General features: G+C 51.4%; 1 protein-coding gene across 2 annotated transcripts in view; it reads left to right on the plus strand.

Moving 5' to 3' along the window:
- Positions 1–22,089, plus strand: part of LOC123023400 (sarcoplasmic/endoplasmic reticulum calcium ATPase 3) — a 116,011-nt gene that overhangs the window by 88,324 nt on the left and 5,598 nt on the right. Inside the window, exons 11-21 of one of the 2 annotated variants that reach the window (XM_044430115.1) lie at positions 370–501; positions 2,421–2,546; positions 8,983–9,201; positions 9,835–10,170; positions 11,745–11,965; positions 12,703–12,905; positions 14,674–14,759; positions 16,349–16,482; positions 17,130–17,247; positions 18,761–18,878; positions 21,402–22,077. In XM_044430115.1, the coding sequence (XP_044286050.1) occupies positions 370–501; positions 2,421–2,546; positions 8,983–9,201; positions 9,835–10,170; positions 11,745–11,965; positions 12,703–12,905; positions 14,674–14,759; positions 16,349–16,482; positions 17,130–17,247; positions 18,761–18,878; positions 21,402–21,421 (1,713 nt within the window). In that variant the 3' untranslated portion in view covers positions 21,422–22,077. Of the gene's footprint in view, positions 1–369; positions 502–2,420; positions 2,547–8,982; positions 9,202–9,834; positions 10,171–11,744; positions 11,966–12,702; positions 12,906–14,673; positions 14,760–16,348; positions 16,483–17,129; positions 17,248–18,760; positions 18,879–21,401; positions 22,078–22,089 lie in introns of those variants that run through there. The other variant, XM_044430116.1, reaches the window with a different exon arrangement.

Below are 22,089 nucleotides of genomic sequence, written 5' to 3' on the forward strand. Positions count from 1 at the left end.
GCAGGGAGCAGCCTGACACCAATATCCCACACCTGCTTTCCTGGGAGCAAGTCCAGAGAATTAAATTGCACCTACATCTGAGTAGACACATGCAGGTCTGCACTGTGGGTGTGCTTTCCTGATCTTTCAGCCCCTCTAATATTACTGTCCAAATGCCTTTTCTGTCGGTAATGAGAAAACTTTAAAGCTGTTCAATTAGCAAATAAAAGGACCACAATAAACTTTTAACAAAGTTTTTGTTAAATAACATGCAATATGGTCCCCCTTCTTTCAGCCTTTGTGTATTTTGGGATGTGAATTTTCACAGTGCTTTTCTCTCTTCCCATGGAAATGCGGGTTTCTTCCCCCACCTTCCATTCCTGTTATCAGTCCAAGAAAGTCTACGAAAAGGTGGGAGAAGCAACAGAGACGGCGCTGACCTGCCTGGTGGAGAAGATGAATGTTTTTGATACGGACACCAGCAATCTCTCCAAAGTCGAGAGAGCCCATGCATGTAATACAGTGAGTAAGCAATGGCGTTTCTTGCCTCTCAGAGCCCAAACTTATCTTTTTATTTCCTTCAGTATAATATCACTTGGGACTGCGGGTGGCACAGTGGTTTAAACCGCTGTGCTGCTGGGCTGGTTGATCGAAAGGTCGCCGGTTCGAATCCGCAGACGGGGTGAGTTCCCGTTGCTCCATCCCAGCTCCTGCTGACCTTGTAGTTCAAAAGCATGCAAATGCGAGTAGATGAAAAGGTGCCACTTTGGTGGGAAGGTAACAGCGTTCAGTGTACCTCGGTGTTTAGTCATGCCGGCCACACGACCACGGATACCTTCTGCAGACAAACACTGGCTCCCTTGGCCAGGACGCGGAGATGAGCACCACCCCCTAGAGTCAGGCATGACTGGACTTAACGTCAAGGGGAAACCTTTACCTTTACCTTTTATAGTATCACTGAGAGCCAGCATGGGGTCGTGGGGAAGAGCGCAGGACTGGGATACAGGTGCCCCGGGTTCTAGTCCCCATTCAGCCACAAAGCCAACTTGAGTGACTTTGGGCCAGTCACAGACCTTCAGCCCAGCCTACCTCACAGGGTTGTTGTGGGGATAGGACTAAGAGCAGCAGGAGGGGAACAATGATGTAAGCCACTTTCAGTTCTTTACAAGAAAAAAGGCAGGATATAAATCTATTTATTTATTTATTTATTTATTACAGACATTTATATCCCATCCCATCGCCAAGCACTCAGGACAGCTTACAAAATATAAAAGTGCAATATAAAATATAAAAGTGCAATATACAAACATAGATTATAAAAACATTATATAACGTCCCTAGCTTGGACAGGGACCACCATAATCCTGGAGAGGAAGGATAAATCTCCTTGCATGTTTCTGAAAATCCCCTGCCCATGGAGGGATGGGGTTAACAAAGTGGGGTCTCCATTTATACGGGGAAGAGAGCCTCTAAACCCCTCCTGGAATCTTGATTCTGCACACACATGAAATTCCATGGGATTCTCATTGCTCAGAATTTTGCAGCAAAATTCTGCAGTGGAAAAATGCATACAAAAGCTGCATCTTAGTGAAAATAGTGCTCATAAAGCATTATTATTAATAATAAAGCATTATTTCAGGAAAATTGCCCTCCACCTTAGACTTGCCCGTCGCAGACAACAATGTCTATAATTCAGGAGAAACGCAAACAAATCCATACAGATTTTCATGCAGACTTAGAAACCCCAGCTTTGGAACAAATTGGATTAAGATTGCAAAACTGAACGTCTGAGTAACCAGGTTGTGTCCCTCCCTAGCTGGCATGTGCATTCAGAGGAGACAGCCCACTGATTGTCTGGGGCAGCTGCCTGTGCCTCCCCCATGTCCTCCCACAAGGAAAGGTTTCAACAAATGGGATTGTTTAGCTTAGAAAAAGTATTGGGGGAGCCGTGATGGAGTTGAGCAAAATTATGTATGACGCAGAGAAAGTGTGGACAGTGGTATGTTTCTATAATACTAGAACTCAGTGTGGGTGCCCTGTGAAATTGACTTGCGGCAGAGTCAAGCGAGATGAGAGGGAAGGCCTTCTTCAAACTGGGCAGAGATACACTGGGATTCACTTCCTCGGGTGGCGTTAGGACCATCCGTTTGAGTGGCTTTCAAGAATTGGGCAAATACGCAGAGGAGAAGGCTGTCGGTGGCTACTGATCCTGAGGCCGTGGGTTATCTCCAGTGCTGGAGGCAGTGTGCCTGTGTACAGCAGTTGCTGGGGAACATGGGTGGGGGGGTCCTGTCGCACACCAGTCCTGCAGATTGATTTGTCATGGCGGTTCTTCTGTTCGTAGGCAGTTCTGCCCCGAGAGCCTGAACGGTGCCCATTTTCCCTTCTCCGCCTCCTTCCAGCCGCCATTTTGGTGAACCCCTGCCTGTCCTCTTCCCCAGGTGATCAAACAGCTGATGAAGAAGGAGTGCACCCTGGAATTCTCCCGCGATCGCAAGTCCATGTCTGTTTACTGCACACCCGTGGCCTCCAGTCACAATTCCTCCAGCAGCAAGCTCTTCGTTAAGGTAATAGCATGTGCGGGCTCCACACTCCTCCTTTACCTGCCAGGAGCCCAGCGCAGGCCAGATAACGGGGTGGCGACTTGGCTTTTAGGGCTGCAGCGGAGAGCAGGCATGGGAAATGTCACCACCGCGCAGGTGTTTCCCTGCAGCCGCCCGAGCCCTTTTGCACCATTTTGCATCCCGCCCTCCCGACTGTACTTTTCTCAACGGTCGATGTTAAGCATACCCCAAGTCTGGTCCGACGGCACGCACAGCGTCCACACTGTTGAAGCTAAGCAGGGCTGGGGCTGGCTGAGCTTGGAGGGGGGACCCCCTGGGAACCGCATGCAGCCACCCCGAGTTCTACCATTAATGAATGAATGAATGAATGAATACGCAACCTTCCTTCCTTCCTTGTCCTGCAAAGATTTTGTACATCTGAAAATCTTGGGGTTACCCCAGCTGCTTCCCCCTATGGATTTGTGGGTGGTGCCTAGTCTAAAAATTGGCCGACACTTCCCCAGCGGCCTTTTAAGCCACTCTAGGCATTTTGGCTTGTTTTTCTAGTCCTTTCAGTACATCATCACATTCACGTAACGCGTGAGATGTTGTTCTCCAGCTGGATCCCTGCAGTCCAAAGATACTGTTTACAGCTTTGCTTCTCTTTTCCTCCAATCTATAAAAGGGTTATATGCATGCATGTATCCATGTCCTTTTCAAAAAGGGGACCGATGGACACCACTTAATGCGAACTGCTGCTGCAATACCCTGCATTTCCTCTAGATGGCGGTGCTCTGCCAGGGCTCCTGGCAACATTAAATGCAGCTAGGGAAGGCTTAAGAAACCTGATAAGGGCATGAAATTCTGGTGGGTTTTCTCAATTTGACCAAGTGGATTCTCTGACCCGATGCAAGTCGAGCCAACTCGTGGATGTCTTGTTTTAAAATAGACCACAGTTTGCATTTTTGTTTGCTTGCTTGTTTGTTTAAGCCAAGGAAATTAGTACAAACTGTGAAACAGAAGCCTGGATTTTGCACAAATCTAGCATGAATTGTCCAAAAATTCAAGGTGGCCGAGGTGGAGTATGTACCTGTATGATGCAAGGAGGAGACTTCCAGGATTCTCATGTGAAATGCCACAGTAAAAACAAGAAAATAACAGTGTCTGTCCAATGACTTGGGCATGATATGTGTGGATTGCACCAGAGAGGAGATGCAATTTTCAGCTCCAAATTGGCGCGAATGTTTTGGATCACAGAAGCCTAGCATTGGGCCATCAGGTGAAAATATGTCAAAAGTCCATCAAGCTCCAGTGATGTCAGGAACCAGTTTCCTCCCCTGCACATCAAAGCCACAGCCCTTTTTCCTTGCAAAGCATTCTTGACTGTCCCAAAAGCACAAATCACCCAGAACGAGTCTCTGAGCATGCACAGAGAGGTTTGTTGACTCCAACCTGCTCTGCACCTCTCCTTAGGAGCATGCCTGGCCCCCATCCCTTTGGGAGGAGCCTTCTGAATAGGAGCACTCCACCTGAGCCTCTCTCTTTGAGGAATACCTTATTTTTCTCTCTATAAGACGTGCCTGACCATAAGACGCACCTAGTTTTTAGAGGAGGAAAACAAGAAAAAAAATATTCTGCATCAAATGGGCACATAATCACAGGCACTTCCCCCATCACTTCCCCATGGGCTGCACATCTGACAGACTTACTGCACACACATATTCGCTCTTTAAGACGCAGACATTTCCCCTTACTTTTGAGGGGAACAAAGTGCGTCTTGTAGAGCAAAAAATACGGTAAATAAATGGGCCAGCCTCCCTCGCTGGCCTGCTGGTGAGGGTGCTGATCTAGGGACCTGGGAGACCCGGGTTCTAATCCCCAGGCAGCTGTGGAGGTGACTTTTGGCAGCAATGTACAGCCTAGCCTACCTCACAGGGTTGTTGTGAATAAAGCACAGGAGACTCTTGTAAACAACCTGGGGTTCCTTGCAAGAGGAAGAGTGGCAGGTATAAATGCACTGTAATCGTAATTCTATTCCTGAGTGAGTCAGAAGGGTCCTCCCAGGCCATCTAGTCTGACCCCCGGCTCCAGCCAGCTCTGCTCACGACATGCCCCCCACGTGCATGTCCAGCCTGTCCTTGGACACCCGCACCGATGGGGCCTCAGCCGCCTCCCGTGGGCACCCATTCCACACCCCAGGGGTCCTAACCGTCAGGAAGTCCTTCCTGGCATCCATCCTAAATCTTGGTTCCCTGATCTTTGCTCCATTGGAACAGGCCCTGCCTACACTGCAGAGGAAAAAAGGTCATGTCCCACCTCCGTGGGACATCCCCTCACGTACCTGCATGTTGCTAGCAGGTCCCCTCTGAGTCTCCTCCTCTCAAGGCTGAAGAGACCCGGCTCCCTCAGCCTCTCCTCATGCGGCTTCCCCTGCAACCGGCCACCATCCCAGGGGCCCTTCGCTGCACCGATTCCAGCCTTGCTATGTCCCTCTTGTAACGAGGGGCCCAGAACTGAGCCCAAGTCTCCAGCTGTGGGCACACCAGAGTCATGCAGAGTGGCAGGAATACCTCTCTCGATCTAGAAGCCCCTCTTCTTTCTGGCTATGCAATATTATGGTCATGCATCATTCCTCTAATATAGGAACCAAATGCTGGAGCTTTACTGGAACAATATTCAGGCCCCACAGCACCCACCTTGCTGCCACACATGTCGGGCATGGGTGCAACAGCACCCACATGCCCATGTTCCCCTGCAAGGGACCTGTAGGACGAGCCTACCTTCTTCTTCATGAATGTGGCTGCCCCTCTTTGAAAGACCTACAGAAATGACCTCAAGCAGGAGAGCTCAAGCAAGCCTGAAGTGTGTTCCTGCCCATTGCTGAGCACCCCACGGGCCCCCGCGTGCCCCAGAACTATCCATATTCCGAAGGAGGACCTTCTGCTCTGCGCTGAGCAGGGGGTGGACTTGATGGCCTTATGGGCCCCCTCCATCTCTGATGTCTGTTATTCAAAAGATTGCTTTGCCTCCTTTCCGTGCAGAAGCTCTCCCAAGTTGGCTTCTGCTGAGGAAACACACGATACCTACAACCTTGGGAAGCAATTGAACGTGGGGCAAAGGGAGGGCAACAAAAATGATTGCGGGTTTGAAAACACTGCCCTGGGCCTGTTCAGCCTTGGGAAGAGAGGACTGAGGGTGGGGGACATGATCTCCCTCTGTCTCAAAGGGGAAGGCCAAGATCTCTTCTTGCTCATGTCAGAATACGGGACACAGAATGATCCATTCAAGCTGCGACAACCTGGATTCAGACTGAGCATCAGGAAGAGCTTCCTCTCGGTCAGAGCAATAGGACCGTGGGACCAGCTGCCTGGAGAGGTGTGGGGCTCTCCCACCCTGGAGGCATTCAGGAAGAAACTGGGCAGCCATCCAAGTGGGATGGTGTAAACTGGTGTCCTGCAACAGCAGGGGGGTGGACTGGATGGCCTCCCAGGCCCCTTCCAACTCTACAATTCTGTGATTCCATGAAAGCACAAAAGGATACCACAAGCTGTGATTAAAGCACCCGGGAAAAGACCATGTTGCAAGGTGTAGTCTGAAGCTTCCAAACTGTGCCCGGATCTGGGAAATCGAGCGGATCGTCCTCTTGCGTGTGTGTGGATCAAGGCCTACCTTGTCCTTATCGCATTTCTAGCAGACCATCTTCCGCCTGACTGTGAAGAGCAATGGGAACACCCTTGTGTCCGTCCCAGTATTTATTTATTTATTTATTTATTTATTTATTTATTAAAACATTTTCATGCCGCCCCATTCGCCGAAGCCTCGGGGCGGCTTACAACCAGGCGGCTTATTACCAGGGTGCCTTGCTGTGACTTCCCTTCTCAGCCCCCCCACCCCAAAAAGCTTCCCCTGGACAGTTCAGGAGGCAGAAAATCTCGTCTCTTTTAAAGGCTTCCTGAGGACTCACCTCTTTCTCATGTTTCTGCTGCCCCGCAATTCAACGAGCCGCTCTCCTCCACTTTGCGGTTCCCATGCAGGTCCGTAATGTTCTGGTATTATTTTAAGAACTGCATTTTAAAGATGATATTATTTGCAATTTTAATATTTGCATGGAAACGGCTTAGAGCTTTCCCTCACTATTTAGCAGAACAGAAATAGGACTGATATATGAACATATAAGGAAATAAAAGATTTCTCCTCCACCGCCAGCTGCCTTCCTCAGTCTGGTGCTTGGGCCGCCCTGGCTGTCCAAAGCAGACATGGCACTGAGGAATGACGCGAGAGCGCCATCTAGAGGCACTGGCGAACTTCCTGAGGGCCAGGTGCCGATGGGTGGCTTGGACAGGGCTGGGCAGGTGGGAGGTTTGCTGGATGCACTTTTCTATTAGAATCACAAGTAGGTGTGCAAAGATCCAGACGGGATGCGGCTCTCTTGCCCTGGCTGGGCCTCTTTCTAGTGCCAGGAAGAAAGCTGGGCTGAACTCTGTGACTGCCCAGAAGCACTGAGTGGATCGCCATTTCGCTCAGGGTTACAGTTCTTTGCAAAAAGCCTGCACATCACATGCTCTGAAGATGCACCTTGCTTGCCTGGTGGGCGGGCGGTGGGCAACGCGTGTACAAGCCGGCCCCGAGCACTTCCTGGGACTCGTTTCCTGCCAGACGCCCGGTGTGAGTCTGTGGGACTGAGCCCAGGACGTCTGAAGAATCCCACCTCCAAAATATAGGTTCCGCATACCTCGCTGCTTGCAACATTTCTGGATGTGATCCACAGCCTGAAATTGATGCATAGGCATGAAAAATGTGCACGAAACATGCAGACTTTTGAAAACTGCACACACAGTTCTGTTTCAGTGGTGGGAAAAGAATGTGCCCATTTCAAAGATGTGCATATTGGATGCACACGTTTGGGGGAAATACATGAAAAATGCATGGATTTTTACGCAAAAACAAAAAAGAAGACGCTTGCAACATGATGCAGGTGTGCGTAAGAACATAAAATGACAACCCAGTGTTCTCATTCCACGATGCTGATGGGTGGGAGATGCTAGACAAAGAAAGAGAAGTTCTACTTTGTACAGCAAATGAGTTATGGAATTCACTTCCACAAGGTTATAGTGAAGACTGCTAATCTGGATGGCTTTAAAAGGTTCTTGGACAAATTCATGGAGGAGGCAGCTACCTGTGCTACTAGTCCTCATGGCTTTGTGCCACCTCCAGTATCGGGGCAGTATGCTGGGAAGTCGCTGGGGAACATAGGTGGTAGAGTGCTGCTGCACTTCTGCCCTGCTCGTGGATTTCCTGTGGGGCAACTGGTCAGCCACCACATGAGCAGAATGCTGGGACTTGATGGACTCCGACTCTGATCCAGCATAGCTCTACCTCTGATCTTATGCGTTCCTCTACCTAAACCTCCTCAATGGCTTGCATCCCCTTATTTTAAGAGAGTGAGCACAGTCGCTCCCTGCATCTGGCTATTTCTGTCTGGCAGCAGCTCTGCTCACAGTCCTGGCCTGAGCAAGGAAGGACAGCTGCTCAACTCAACAAACCCTCCGCTTTCTTTGGCAGCCCGATGTTTGCACAGCGACTGCAGCCAGGAGCACCATGTGCGGATATTATGAGAAATAAGAAACTCGGACTGGGAAGACGAGCACAGCACTGAGCAGTTTGCACCCCCCTGGCTCCCCGCACCTTAACTTGGTCTCCATTTATTTCTTAACATTTAAAAAAAAATCTTTTTAACCATGGATTGGAACACTGCAAAAAGAAGCCCAGCCTTCCAGCCTTATCTGGTTTGGGATCCAAAGAATGGATTCCCTTTTTCAAATAATATTCTTGTTCTACCAGATGCTAAAATGAATGAGCGAACCAACCAAAAAGTGAATTGTACCAACAAACAGCCATATTCCACGAGGGTTGCGTTGCTTATCAATGTAATACTAAAAAATGCAATCACTTAGGAGGAGACGCGGTTCCAGAGCTCTTCCTGTCAGTCAAATGATTCGCTTAACAAGGACGATCTACAATACTTCCTTTTTTTGTTCAGAGTTCTTTATAGTACCCAGAGTGTTTTGTATGGTGAGGGTTTCTCCTCATTAGGACTATCGGTTCATAAAACGAATCAGGATTCGTGCCAGCTTGAGCCTGTGAGACTCTCTTGCATTTCGAAGCTCTGGGCCCACCCCTGCCTTGTGCTGAGCGCCCGGCCCAGGCTGTGTTCACTCTTGGACTCGCACATTTGCCATGACATGATGTGCTTGGCCACGGCCCTTGTGCTTCCTTCCAAAACCCCAGGTGTGCCCACGAGCCCCAAAAGGCAGGGAACCCTGCATCCAGTGTCTGGATGCTCCGGGAAAGTTCGGCTCAGAGAACTAGCGCCCCTCCGATTGTCTGTGGCCCTTCCCAGCAGCTCTGCCCGGTTTCTCTTTCCCTTACGGGACCAAATCTACGCTTCCGATTTCTCCAGGGTGCTCCAGAAAGTGTCCTTGAGCGCTGCAACTACGTCCGTGTGGGCAGCACCCGCGTCCCGCTGACGCTCTCCACCAAAGAGAAGATCCTCTCCAAAATTCGGGACTGGGGCACGGGCATCGACACGCTGCGCTGCCTGGCACTGGCCACGAGGGACCACCCACCCCGCAAGGAGGACATGGTGCTGGACGACTCCAGCCAGTTCATCAACTACGAAGTAAGCCGGCTTGCGGGGAGGTGAAGCCCGGGCGGCGGGCAGGGCCAGTGGGGCACGCAGGAAAGGCCCCAGCAGGGCCCCCTGGAAGGAGCCCCCGGCAGCTTCTTTGGCGTGACCTGCTTGTTCACCCACCTCTTGGTCCAGAACGTGGGTGCAGCGCGAAGGGGGACTCAGAGGTGCCGTGGCCTCTGCCCAGGCTCTTCCCCGCCAAGAGGGCTGGCCATGTTGAGGAAGAAGGGGGGTCAAAGAGCAGAGGGGGGCGTGGTGGAGAGAAAGGGGCCTCGCCAGGAGGGCGGGATGCATGGAGGGGATCTCAACAGGGTCTCCCCGCAGCCTGGCGCTGGCACTCCCCGGCACCTTCATGGTCACCGTGACATCTTTATGTGCCTTTCTTTGTCCAAGCCAAAGAATGGGTTTAATCAAAAGGCCAGGCCCTTGCCATTTTCCAGAAGGCTTCCCACCAATGGGGCACTTCCTGATGAGTTGGGGGCCATGTTCTCTCCAAGGAGGGTTGTCGGAAGCCCCCGGCAAGCAGGTGGCAGGTCAGACCCTTCCCCTCTCTTTACCACCCCCTTTCTCTCCTGCTTTCCCCCCTCCCGCCGCAGCTCACTCACGGCCCCCTCTTGCCCACAGACAAACCTGACCTTCGTCGGCTGTGTGGGGATGCTTGACCCTCCCCGGAAGGAGGTGACGTCGTCCATCGAGATGTGCCGGAAGGCCGGCATCCGGGTCATCATGATCACCGGAGACAACAAGGGGACAGCTGTGGCGATCTGCCGGCGGATTGGGATCTTCTCGGAGAGCGAGGAGGTGGCGGACAAAGCGTACACGGGCAGGGAGTTTGACGACCTCTCGCCGGAAGCCCAGCGGCAGGCCTGCCGATCAGCCCGGTGCTTTGCCCGGGTGGAGCCAGCCCACAAGTCCAAGATAGTCGAATACCTGCAGTCGTTCAACGAAATCACGGCGATGGTAAGCACGTGTGCGTGTGTGTTTCCAGACTGTGGTTCCTGGATGCAGACCTCCAGTTGTTCACAGAGCTGATCCATATCTTGGGTGGGGAAGTGCTTGAACTGGCTGGTTAAGATAAAATTATCCCCTTTCCACACAACCCTTTGAAAAACAGAATTTTGTTTCCGTTTGTTTACATCTGAACTTCCCCTGTTTGCACCCCCTAATGCAAAAGCAAATGCATTTTTTCCGGGGAGGCTCAGCTTCTACATTTCTGATCTTGCAGACACACCCAAAAGCATGTTTGTCAGAAAAATGTACACTTTGAAAACGGGCTTTTGGGAGAAAAGATGTATTTTCATGGTTTTGTGTGTCGGGGGAAAAGACAGTTTGGTGCACATGTTCTCTGTTCAGACAACAAAAAGTACTTGCATTGGGCAACAGAGTAGACCCAGCATCGAGATGGAGCTTGTAGACGGAACAAACGTGCAGGCCTCAAACGCTAACGCCAGGGCATGCGGCAGTGTGTCAAGGCCTAGTGTTAGAAAAGGTCTAACCAGGATGAGCAAAATGGAAGCCGGGATCAGAGTCCGCAGGACTTCAATTGCCTAATGATACACTGACCCAGCTTTTCAAATTGTGGAACAAACAGGCCTCGCAGAATAAACCTGTCATAACTGGGGTGCCATCATTCTGTACCAACCACTCAGCTCAGCTCGTTTGGTGGGTGCCTTTGGAGACGGGCTTCAGGTGCCGGGCAGGTATATGTGGGGGGAAGTGATCCTTCAGCGAAGCCTAATCCAGAAGCAGGTGTGCGAGAGGTCCGTCTGCCCACAGCTTGATAACGAATGGACCCTCTGTGCAGACCCAGTGTTTGATTTTGGTCGTGTTTCATTCAGTCGCAGAGTCATGCCCGACGCATCGCGATCCCATGGACAACACTCCTCCAGGCCTTCCTGTCCTCCACCATCCCCTGGAGTCCACCCAAGCCCACACCCACTGCCCCAGGGACCCCTTCCAGCCACCTCATCCTCTGCCCTCCCCTTCTTCTTTTGCCATCTATTGTTCACAGCATCAGGGTCTTCTCCAGGGAGTCCTTCCTTCTCATTAGGTGGCCAAAGTATTTGAGCTTCATCGTCAGGATCTGGCCTTCTAAGTAGCAGTCAGGGCTGATCTCCTCCAGGACTGACCGGTTTGATTGCCTTGCGGTCCAAGGGACTCGCAGGCGTCTCCTCCAGCACCACAATTCAAAGGCCTCAATTCTTCGGCACTCAGCCTTCCTTGTGGTCCAGCTTTCCCAGCCATGCATTGCAACTGGGAAAGATCCGTGTACCGCTAATTGTAATAAGTTGTTGCTGTTGTGACATTGCATTTCTATCCTGCTTCTTTCCTCTTGCGAGGAGCCCAAGGTGTCAGGCAAGGTTCTCCTCTGCAATCTTTTTATCCCCACAGCAACAGCCCTGTGAGGGAGGTTGGGCTGCAGGTCCAGTGAGACCCATGGCTGAGTGGGGACTTGAACCCAGAACTCCTGGGTCCACGTTCCAGCGCTCTCACCACCCTCCTGCTCCTCCTAGCGGTGTCCGTGCTTTCTCCAGACAGGGGATGGCGTGAATGACGCCCCAGCTTTGAAGAAAGCTGAAATCGGCATTGCTATGGGCTCGGGCACGGCTGTGGCCAAGTCGGCGGCCGAAATGGTCCTGTCGGACGACAACTTTTCCACCATTGTGGCTGCTGTGGAGGAAGGGCGAGCCATCTACAACAACATGAAGCAGTTCATCCGGTACCTCATCTCCTCCAATGTCGGAGAAGTCGTCTGGTAAGAGTTCTTGGCCCCATCAGCCGAGTGGAGTATCTGTTTCTTCTTGACCTCTTTTTAGGATGGGAGGGTGCAGGAAGGAAGGGGGAACTGCTAATCTTGTTGGACAATGGAGATTTTGTTGGACTCACAGCTCCCATCATTCCTGACCTCTGGCCAGGCTGGCTGGAGCTGATGGGACTTGGAGAGAGGGAGCATGTGTCTGCTGGGATCCCACACGAGCACCGATAAACCTGATGGATACGGCCAAATTTTCTCCAAATTTTCTCCAAGTAGCAATTGCCGTCCAAAGTCCAGGGCACTGCAGTGGATGAAAATGGTTGCCAGGCTGTGGATGGCAGAACGAAATGCTGAAAATGCAGAAGACTTCTCTGGGTTGTGCAGTTCTGCTCTCCCGGATGCAGAATCCCACAGATCTCTGGCTCCGTCTGTCCTCTGCAGTCCGGCAGCACTGAAGTCCGTGGAAATGTCGGCATTGCTTGAAACCGGAGATTTCCCAGCAGCCTTGTTTCCAGGTTCCCCGTGGGATGCTTTCTCAGAGAGTTTTCTTGAGCTTGTACCCCTCTGCACGAGGTGGTTTTCTGAGCCATCCCATAATCCCTGCAACCATCTCCGAGGGACTGTAAGGTTCACCTAGGTCGAAATCCAAGACATGCATCACTGCAGGCAGGAGAAGCGAAGAGAAGAATAGCCGGGTCTGACAGCTCTGCCCACACGTTCTTCTGCCCCCCTTCCAGCATCTTCCTGACAGCCATTCTGGGACTCCCGGAGGCCCTGATTCCAGTGCAGCTCCTCTGGGTGAACCTGGTGACTGACGGGCTGCCGGCCACCGCGCTTGGCTTCAACCCCCCGGACCTTGACATCATGGACAAGCTTCCGCGGAACCCCCGGGAGCCGCTCATCAGCGGCTGGCTCTTCTTTCGCTACCTTGCCATTGGAGGTAAGGTGGGTGGGCAGTTATGCAGCACGTTCGTCTGGGGAGTTTTGGCTGCAGGGCAGTGTAGGAATTAAATAAAGACATACATCAATGTCATGGACACAAAGGTTGAGCATGCCCCGTTCACAGGGGGCAAGCAGCAGAATCGGTCCTCTGAAAATGTTTGCGAATTCTTGTGAATGCATGCACATTCGAAAATGTTGCAAATCGCAGACAAAAAGCCATTTGAAAGTGTGCAGTTTTCACACTTCAAAGGGGAAGGTCGTGCAGAATGCTCAGATGTTTGAGTGTGATCAGTTTGGGCTGTTCTCCAAGAGAAATCTCTCCCTCTCTCTGGTGTTCATGGTCCCCTTTTAGAGAAAAATATTAGACATCTACTTCTTGTACCAACATTCACAGAATCTAGCACAGAGCAAGTGAGGAAAAATAATGGGGAAACACATTTGTTTCTCTGCAACACCTTGTGTTTGTCGGTTCTTCCATTGCTGTTCAGGCCCCTGTGTTCATATACAAGAGAATTCACCTGGGCTGTTCTACGTAGGGCTGTAAGTTAAAGATTTCATTCACTGAATGCTCCCTAACACACAGGCATAAATGCAGCGATACCCTCTCTGCATATAGAAAGATAGCATGTCAGGGAGTTCTAAGACTGGGCCTGTTAGCTAGCTTTCTACCATAGAGGATCTAGCTTTTGGTTTTTGCAGAGGCACATTCAAACACACTGATTCCCCACCTGCTGTCTGGAGTGGTATAATCCAGGTAAAGCTTTACCACATGGTCCAGCCAGCACTAAACTGCTGTACCATGAGCTCCAAAACTGGATTCAGCTCGTAAACTGAAGAAGCTCCCAAGCTCTGACATGTGGGGAGCACCTGTAGGGCGACCTGTTTGTGGTTCCGGATTTAGCCAACTCCTTCCCCAGTCCCAGCTATTAGGAATGGTTGTCTTGAGTGGCCCATTTCAAAGAACTGCTTGAGGGGTCATAAACCTCACCATAAAATGTGCCAGCGTGCCCCTTCAAAACCCCAAACACAGTCACAAGCACACACGCACCCACAACAACCGTTATTTGTTTTTCAGCACCAGGCGAAGACCTTCTTATTTAAGCAGCATTTTAAATGTTAATATTATTGAATTTTATCTGGCCAGGGCGGCTTATTTTATGTTGTGTGTGTATATTCACACATATATATATTTTAAATTATTATTCTAATGTGTATATTTTAATTTATGTGGTTTTAATTTCTTGTTGTAAGCCGCCCCGAGGCTTCGGCGAATGGGGCGGCATAAAAACGTTTTAATAAATAAATAATAAAAACATCCCCAGGTCGCAGGCCGTGTGCTTGCATTCCACCTGTGCTCCTTCCCCATTCAGTCAAACCACGATTACCCAAACTGGGCCACTCGTTGACTGAAAATGATTTTAACTTGGTGTGTCTCTTCTTCCAATCTCCTCCTTCCTCCCCTTCCCCCTTTCTTCTCTTGTGTCTATTTTGTGTTCTTGTGTTCTCTGGCTGCCAGTTCTGTGTTTTACATGACAATGATCTTGGGCTTTTTAAGACACTTAAGAAAGATTGCTGGTGAAGTAGAAGCCATAGAGAGAGATTCAGCAGCCCGTAAGATGAATTAACCATGGCAAATGACTTGGGTACCTTTAAAAGAGGAGGCATCTGGGCTAGAACTTGTTCAGGTGCCTCCTGAAGGCTGCACGGTTTCATGAGGACTACTTGGCTGGGCAAGCTATCAATTCCTCTCTCCCCTTCTCTTGAAGTGTACGTCGGCTTTGCGACTGTGGGTGCAGCTACCTGGTGGTTCTTGTACGATGCTGAAGGACCACAAGTTACTTTCTACCAACTGGTAAGTTGACAGTGCAGATCTGACCAAATACGCTCCCCTCCCCTCCAGATCCAGAAGGATCTGGACAGACTATGGAAGTGGGCAGGAGACAACAGGATGGCGTTCAATGCGGATAAGTGCAAGGTTTGCACTTGGGGCATAGGAATAGCTGTCATAAGTACAGGTTAGGGGGCAAGCGGTTGGAGAGCAGCACTTGTGAAAGGGACCTCAGGGTGCTGGTTGACTGCAGGCTGAACATGAGCCAGCACTGTGATGCGGTGGCCAAGAGGGCGAACGCCACCCTTGGTTGAATAGCCAGCAGTGTGGCTTCGAGATTGAGAGAGGTATTACTACCACTCTACACGACTCTGGTGCACCCGCAACTGGAGTATTGTGCTCAGTTTTGGGCCCCTCATTACAGAAAGGATATAGCCAGGTTGGAGTCAGTGCAGCGCAGGGCCACAAGGTTGGTGGCCAGTTTGCAGGGGATGGGGTATGAGGTGAGACTGAGGGAACTGGGTCTCTTCAGCCTGGAGAAGAGGCGACTCAGAGGGGATTTGTTGGTGACATGCAGGTATGTGAGGGGATGTCACACAGAGGTGGGCAGAGACCTGTTCTCCCCTGCAGAGGAAGGCAGGACGCGCTCCAAGGGAGCAAAGCTCAGGGAACCCAGGTTCAGTTTGGATGCCAGGAAGCACTTCCTAACAGTTGGGACCCCGAGGGTGTGGAATGGGCTTCCACGGGAGGAGGCTGAGGCCCCCTCGGTGAGGGTGTTCAAGGATAGGCTGGACATGCACATGGTGGGCATGTTGTGAGTGGAGCTGGGTGGAGCTGGGGGTCAGACTAGATGGCCCGGGAGACGCCTTCCGACTCGCTCTGCTTCTATCTATATCATCTATATCTATATTCTAAGCATGTTAATCTCACACTTCAGCTGCAAAAAAGTTCCAGAGCAGCTTACAAAGATCAATGGTGTGACCTTCCCAGCCCTCATGTTTACAGTCTAAAAGATACGACATGTGAGGAACAAGAAAGGGGAGTGGGGGGAAGAGGGAAAAAACCAATTCAGACTCCAGTTCTTATCGTAAATATGTGATATGGAAAGAGGTCAGGCAGCCAAATGCAGGCATCCTTCAACCACTACCTGGCAGGTGATCCAGGACTGGTTTAAAACAAGCTGCAATCCCCTGTTGAACATACTGGGCCAATCACAGCCTCTTAGCCCAGCCTACCTCACAGGGTTGTTGTTGTGGGGATAAGACAGAGAGCGCAGGAGGAAGAATGGTGCAAACTGCTTCAGGTTCTTTAGAAAAGAAAACAGGCAGGATGTAAATCTAATAAAATAAGTAAGAACGTGAGAAGGGGCCGAAAGAGCTTCCACCCATCCAGCGTTCTGCTCACACGGTGACCAGCCAGCAGCAGCGACAAAACCCCAAGAGGGGCCTGAATGCAGCAGCCCCGCCTGCTCGCGTTCCTGGTGGACTGAGCGGGGGGGAATAGCACCCAGTAGGTGTGAGGTCCTTCAGTACCCGAGGGACAGGGAAAGCACAGTGGGTGTCCGCTGGCACCAGCCCCTGCTGCAGGGTTGCGGCTGTGTTCTCCGCCCACAGAGGAACTTCATGAGATGTACGGAGGACAACCCCGTCTTCGAAGGCGTCAACTGTGGAATCTTTGAATCTCGCTACCCGACCACCATGGCGCTCTCCGTGCTTGTGACCATCGAGATGTGTAATGCACTCAACAGGTACGACATCACCTGCCAGGTGAACCTTTCCTACTGCCCCATTTTCAAGAAATTCTGGATAAGACATGCGAAATAAGGGAAACTTGCTAATGAGGGCAAAATAGTCCTCAACTGGACAGCCAACACACAGATGTGCAAACAATCTTGCAATTTGTACATGTTCCTGGACCACATTGGTGAAAAAATAACTCAGATAAGCATGCTCATCTGTGGAATAAATTCTGATATCTTTAAATACGTTCATGCATGTTCGTATGCATTGCACTTTTCCTATACACAAGTCATGGTTTTTGCAGGCTTGGAGAATGTGAGTAACCTTGTGTTACAAGTTCCTTACATCTGATGGGGGCCCTTGCATGGAAGTTATTTTTTTTAAAGCATGGTTAATCCTGCTCCATGGTAAAGGAAGCACCCAGGTTGTTTTTATAATCAGTGACACACTTACAATCCAAGTAGACATGACAGTAAAGGAAATAGGGAAGGGGAGGGAAGAGGAAAACAGAAAGTAGCTCTGTTCTCTCTCTCATTTCTCCCTGCTGGGAAAAGCTCTTTAAGGGGAAAAGTGACTTGTGGAACTACAGGAAAGAGGGGATCACTTCTGCTTCTGACTTGTGGAACTAAAGGAGACTTCTGTCTCTCTTCTACAGCGTCTCTGAAAACCAGTCCCTGCTGCGGATGCCCCCTTGGCTTAACATTTGGCTTCTGGGGGCCATTGTCATGTCGATGGCGCTGCATTTTCTCATTCTCTCTGTGAAGCCATTGCCGGTATGTAGCAGGACCTACAAGCTGAGCGACTAAGCCGTGGCCCTGAAGGAAGATGCTGACAAAGGGCCCCCCCCACCCCCATTCTTAGCTGGGAAAGACTTTGGGGCCAAACGTGGCCCCTCCCAGGACCAGCAGTAGCAAGGCAACTGTTGTCCAGAATCGGAGCACTCATCCGCCTGGGCCTGGTGGGCCATTTGCTGCCCTCCAGAAGTCGGTGACGGCGACTTCCATCATCAGCTCCCTGTTGAACGATGAGTCTGCCCCGGTGGTGCTGGCCAAGTGGAGAACGTGGTTCACTGCATCCTCCGCTGCCCCATTTGCAGTGAGATTGGGACCAAATTATTAAGGTAGAAGCACTTAACGACTCAGGCCCTGAAGAACGAATCTATATCCTCGCAGACGTGCTCTCAGTTGTCAGCAATCAAGTTGCCACCTTTGCTCTGCTCTCCTGTAAACTCAGAAAGAAAATTTCACGTTCTTAGTTGTAGCATTGGCCCTATTTTGTTGTACCCTTTTGTTTACAACTTTAATTATTTTCTTTTATCATTTTACTCTCATGGTTTTATTATTACTATTTTATGGTGTTTTATGGCACTTGTGTTATGTTATGACCTGTGGTTACAACAATACATGTATTGAATTGGAAATTCACTGCGATTCCCATCGGCAATAGTCAGTCAAGGTGAGGGTTTGATGGGAGCTGAAGTCCAACACACCTGGGCACCCACGAGTGCCCCCACCTGACCCAGCCAGTGGCTTCTCACAGCTGCTCTGCAGCAACTCCGTGGATAGAACTGCCAGCTTGGGTTTGACTCGGTTTAGTTTCCACTCACACTTCTGGTTCATCCTGAGGTTTTTTCTTTTTGTTTCATTTTTGGTGGTGTTTGTGTGAAAACATGTGCGCAATTTGTGTGCATATCAAGGTATTTCTTTTTTAAAAGCTTGCATCCAAGAAGTGAGACTTGGAAGCACAAAGCTTCCCATGTGGCACGCCCTTTCGCACTGATCCGGCACGCCCAGATCCGGCGCACGCCCCCCCACCCCCCCGGCCGGTTTTTCCATTTTCTGCCGCAGCCATCAGGCATGTGCGTCCTCACTGGGCTGCTTGGGGTTTCTCCTCCCACATTTGGGGGGCTTTGGGGTTTTCCCTTTTTGACCACCTACAGCTTTGTCCGCAGCAACTCCCTGAATAAGACAATCATTATAGGAAAGAAAAAAAAATGCAAAGCCAGCTATGAGATGGATTGATTCCAGCTGCTGCAAACTGCCCAGAAAGCTTCTGCTATGGAGTGCTATGGAAATGAAATGAAATAAAATAACCAATTCCTGAAAAGAAGCTGAGCCTCGGGTTCCCAAGAGCTGAGTGGGGACAGGGCATTTTGGACAGCTTGGTGGCACATCCCAAATTTCGAATCAAACTCACATCCTTCAAGGCTGCTCAGCCCTGGCTCCCGCATCGGGGTCGGGGGCTTCCGCTGCATCCGGCCTCTCAGGTCACCTTCTTGTTTTGCAGCTCATCTTCCAGGTGACGCCGCTTAGCTGGCCTCAGTGGGTGATGGTGCTGAAGATCTCGCTGCCGGTTATCTTGCTGGATGAAGGCCTGAAGTACCTGTCCCGCAACCATTTAGACGGTGAGTGAGCCGCCAGCCTGGTCCCCGCAGTTCAGCGTCTGCTGAGGTCGTGCCTGGAAGGCAGTGTGCCCACGTGCAAATATGTGTGACTGTATGGAGCAGGCACCCTCACGCCCAGTCAGCCTGCCATCCAGGAGCAAATAAGAAATAGCAGAAGAGCAAGAGGCAGTGCTCTGTAGTGGTTAGAGCTGGACTGGGACATGGGAGATCGAGTTCTAGTCCCTTGGCGCTTACAGCTTTGGGTCAGTTGCTGAATCTTGGCCTCGCCTACCTCATAGGGTTGTTGTGGAGATATCATGATGCTAGCATGTTCTCGATGACCTCGGGGCGCATGCAAGAGGCCCCCCGTTTTGGGGAGGCGGACAGCTCAGAGCCCAAGGCTGAGATGCAGGTGGGGAGGTGGCCCATCCTAGCAGGGCTGACAGCTCAGGCTTCGATCGCAAGACAATGGTTGAAACGGATCCAGTTCCAGCTGCAGTCCAAGTCTCAGGGCCCTCCCTGTGCCTGCTATGGGGGGATTAGCTTAGGGGCAGCTGAGGGGGATGGGGAGGAGCAAGAATGCCCCGAGGGAGGAAGTTTAGAGAAGGGGACCTCCTGTCCCTTGGGGAGGTGGGGCTGGTTGTCTGTTGTCACAGCCGTGGGGTGGGCTGGTTGGGGTCTCTGAGGGAGTGGGGCAATGTGCCTGATGGAACAGCGCCCCTCCTTCCTGAGACGGGCCCTGAAGGTCCATCAGCAAAGCTTTGGCTGAAGAGTGTCAGAGAGGGCTCAACCTTTTGCTCTGCGTATGCTCAGAGACTTGCATGCGGAAGAAAGAGGCTTGGCCAGGAGGTGGCTGTTGAGACTCTTACTGCTGGGAGGGAGAAGCTCGACTCGCGACAAATGGAGAGGAGGAGGAGGCCAGCTCGGGGCCTCTTCTGGCGTGTCACTCCTTTCCGGGAGAAGTGCAAGGGCTACCAGGCCAGGTTTAAGATTTTTGTACTCCTGCACAAAGCCCTAAAGAACTTGGGACTGGGATACCTGCAGGAGCAACCTCTGCAGCACGCGCCCGGCGGCCCCTGTGGTCGTTGGACAGAATGCTTCCAGTGGGACCTCTGGCGGACCGATCGGTGTCCCCTGCAGCAGAGCCTTCAGTGTGGGGGCCCCGTTTCTGCAAAACTGCCCACCCTGGGGTTGCTTTCCATGCCTCCCCAAAATACCTTGCTGTTCAGGGAAACTCGGCATGGTGGAGCCCACCTTGGCCTCGTGCTCGACCCTTTAGGCAGTGTCCCTGGTCCTTCGCCACGGGTGGGTCAGCACCACCTGATCCCTGGGCCAGAGACGCCACACGCCCCCTTGGGACGGAAGCGAGATGGAAGCATCTCCTCCTTTGCCGTGCTGTGGACCGCGTTTTAACGATGTTTGCGTGCACATCTGCATGTTAGCAACCCACAATGGGAAGAGGCAAAACCAGGCATGGTGTCACGAGGGGGTGAGCAATTTGGAGCCCTGCAGACGTTTCCAACTACAATGCCCATCAGGGGTTCATGGGAGTTGTATTCCAACATGGCAGAAGGTCACCTCTTTGCCTGCGATTCCATGAGACTGGCGGGAACAATGAGAAGGCATTGCCTTGAAATGTGCTGCTCTGCTTTTGGGAAAGCCCGGAGACGGGGAGTCACGGACATCTGCTGTCCGGTGGCTGTTATCTGAGTGCATGTTTGGAAAGTGCTCACGTTCCCTCCTTTGGCTAAAGCACAAAAACGCAAGTTTCAGAAGTGGTGCGTTCGCCCTTGGCTGAGTGGCGACCCGAGCCCGGCTCCCCAGCCCCTGGACCAGCCTTCCGCCTCTGCGCCCTCTGGAGCGTCCAGCACACTGGAATTGGCACATTCTCCCCAGGCGCTTTTCGGCTGCCTCCTTGACCTCTCTGTGGGGAGACCATAAAAGGCTGCTGCGAGGACAGCCTCACCTCGGCGGTGACTTTTTCGCATGGCAGAGCGAGAGCCCGCCTTCGTTGCTGACAAGGCCTGGCCTTGTAAGGTCATTTCTCTCGGCTCTGCTGTTACCTTGCAGCCGAATTCGGACGTGGCAAGGAAGGGGAAGGCCAATTCCGTGCCCTTGGCTGGAAGAGTTTTTGGGGTTGGGTGGGGAAGGGGCAGTTAGGAAGAGCCTGACTCCTGCCGGACCCTTCTAGGAAGGGGGCTGGGGGGCATTTTGCTCCCCCTCCCCTAAGACCAGCCCCCCCTTGGGGGAATGTGCCCTTCGGGTTCTAGTCTTAGGGGAGAGGGAGAAAACATGGGCGGGGGTCCCAGGGCAGACCAAAGAAGGCCTTCCTCCCGCTGCACAGCACTGAATTCACTTCCACAGGACGGCGAGATGGCTGCTAATTTGGGCAGCTTTAAAAAGGATTGGGAGAAGGCTATCAGTGGCTGCTAGTCCTCATGGCATTAGGCTACCTCCAGAGGCAGGCTATCCATGTGCATGCTGCTGGGGAGCATGGGTGAGAGGGTGCTGTGACACTCTTGTCTTGCTTGTGCTATTCTGCAGGTGGCCACTCCGTCGACTGAAGGCTGGGCTGGACGGGCCTGAGTCTGACCGGCAGCTCGGGGTGTTTTGTGGGAAAATTTGGAGGCTTCGAGGATGGTCCAAGCCGAAGCTGGCCCTTCCATTCCTTACATTTCTGTAGAAACCAGAACTCCTCAAGCTATTCAAATTAGAACCACAAGTTTAAAAATTAATATACGAGTATTTCCAAAGGAGTTTGTTCCCCCCATCCCCACCAGAAAGAACACCCATGAGAACTTTGGAACAAAGCACGAATGGCCAAGCTTTGTGGCCGCCTATTTCCTCTTCCCTCAGCCTCCCTCTTCTTTTGTGTCATGTCTTTTAGATGGTCAGAGGCAGTCCTATTCTTCATCCTTGGAAGGCCCTTTTTGACTGAAGAGCAGAGTAAAAAAAGTTGCAGATCAATAGATAAATAACCCTCTTTGGAACAGCTAAGAAATTAATTAAGTGTAAAATACCAGGAATGAATAAAATGAAGCATTAAGTAGCTCCATCATATGCCATCAGATGGCCTGGGAGCAGAGGAAAGTCTCAGTGCTGGCACTAAATGAGCTTTTCCATACATTTTCATTCCACGGAAGTTTGGCCAGACGGTTGCCCTTTAGGACCTACTGCACGCTCATGGCTAGATAACTTACAGGTATTTCCCATCTCTCCCTCCCACCCATCA

This window comes from Varanus komodoensis, unplaced genomic scaffold (assembly GCF_004798865.1).
Source record: "Varanus komodoensis strain SLA01 unplaced genomic scaffold, ASM479886v1 scaffold20_1, whole genome shotgun sequence".
Lineage (NCBI taxonomy): Eukaryota > Metazoa > Chordata > Lepidosauria > Squamata > Varanidae > Varanus > Varanus komodoensis.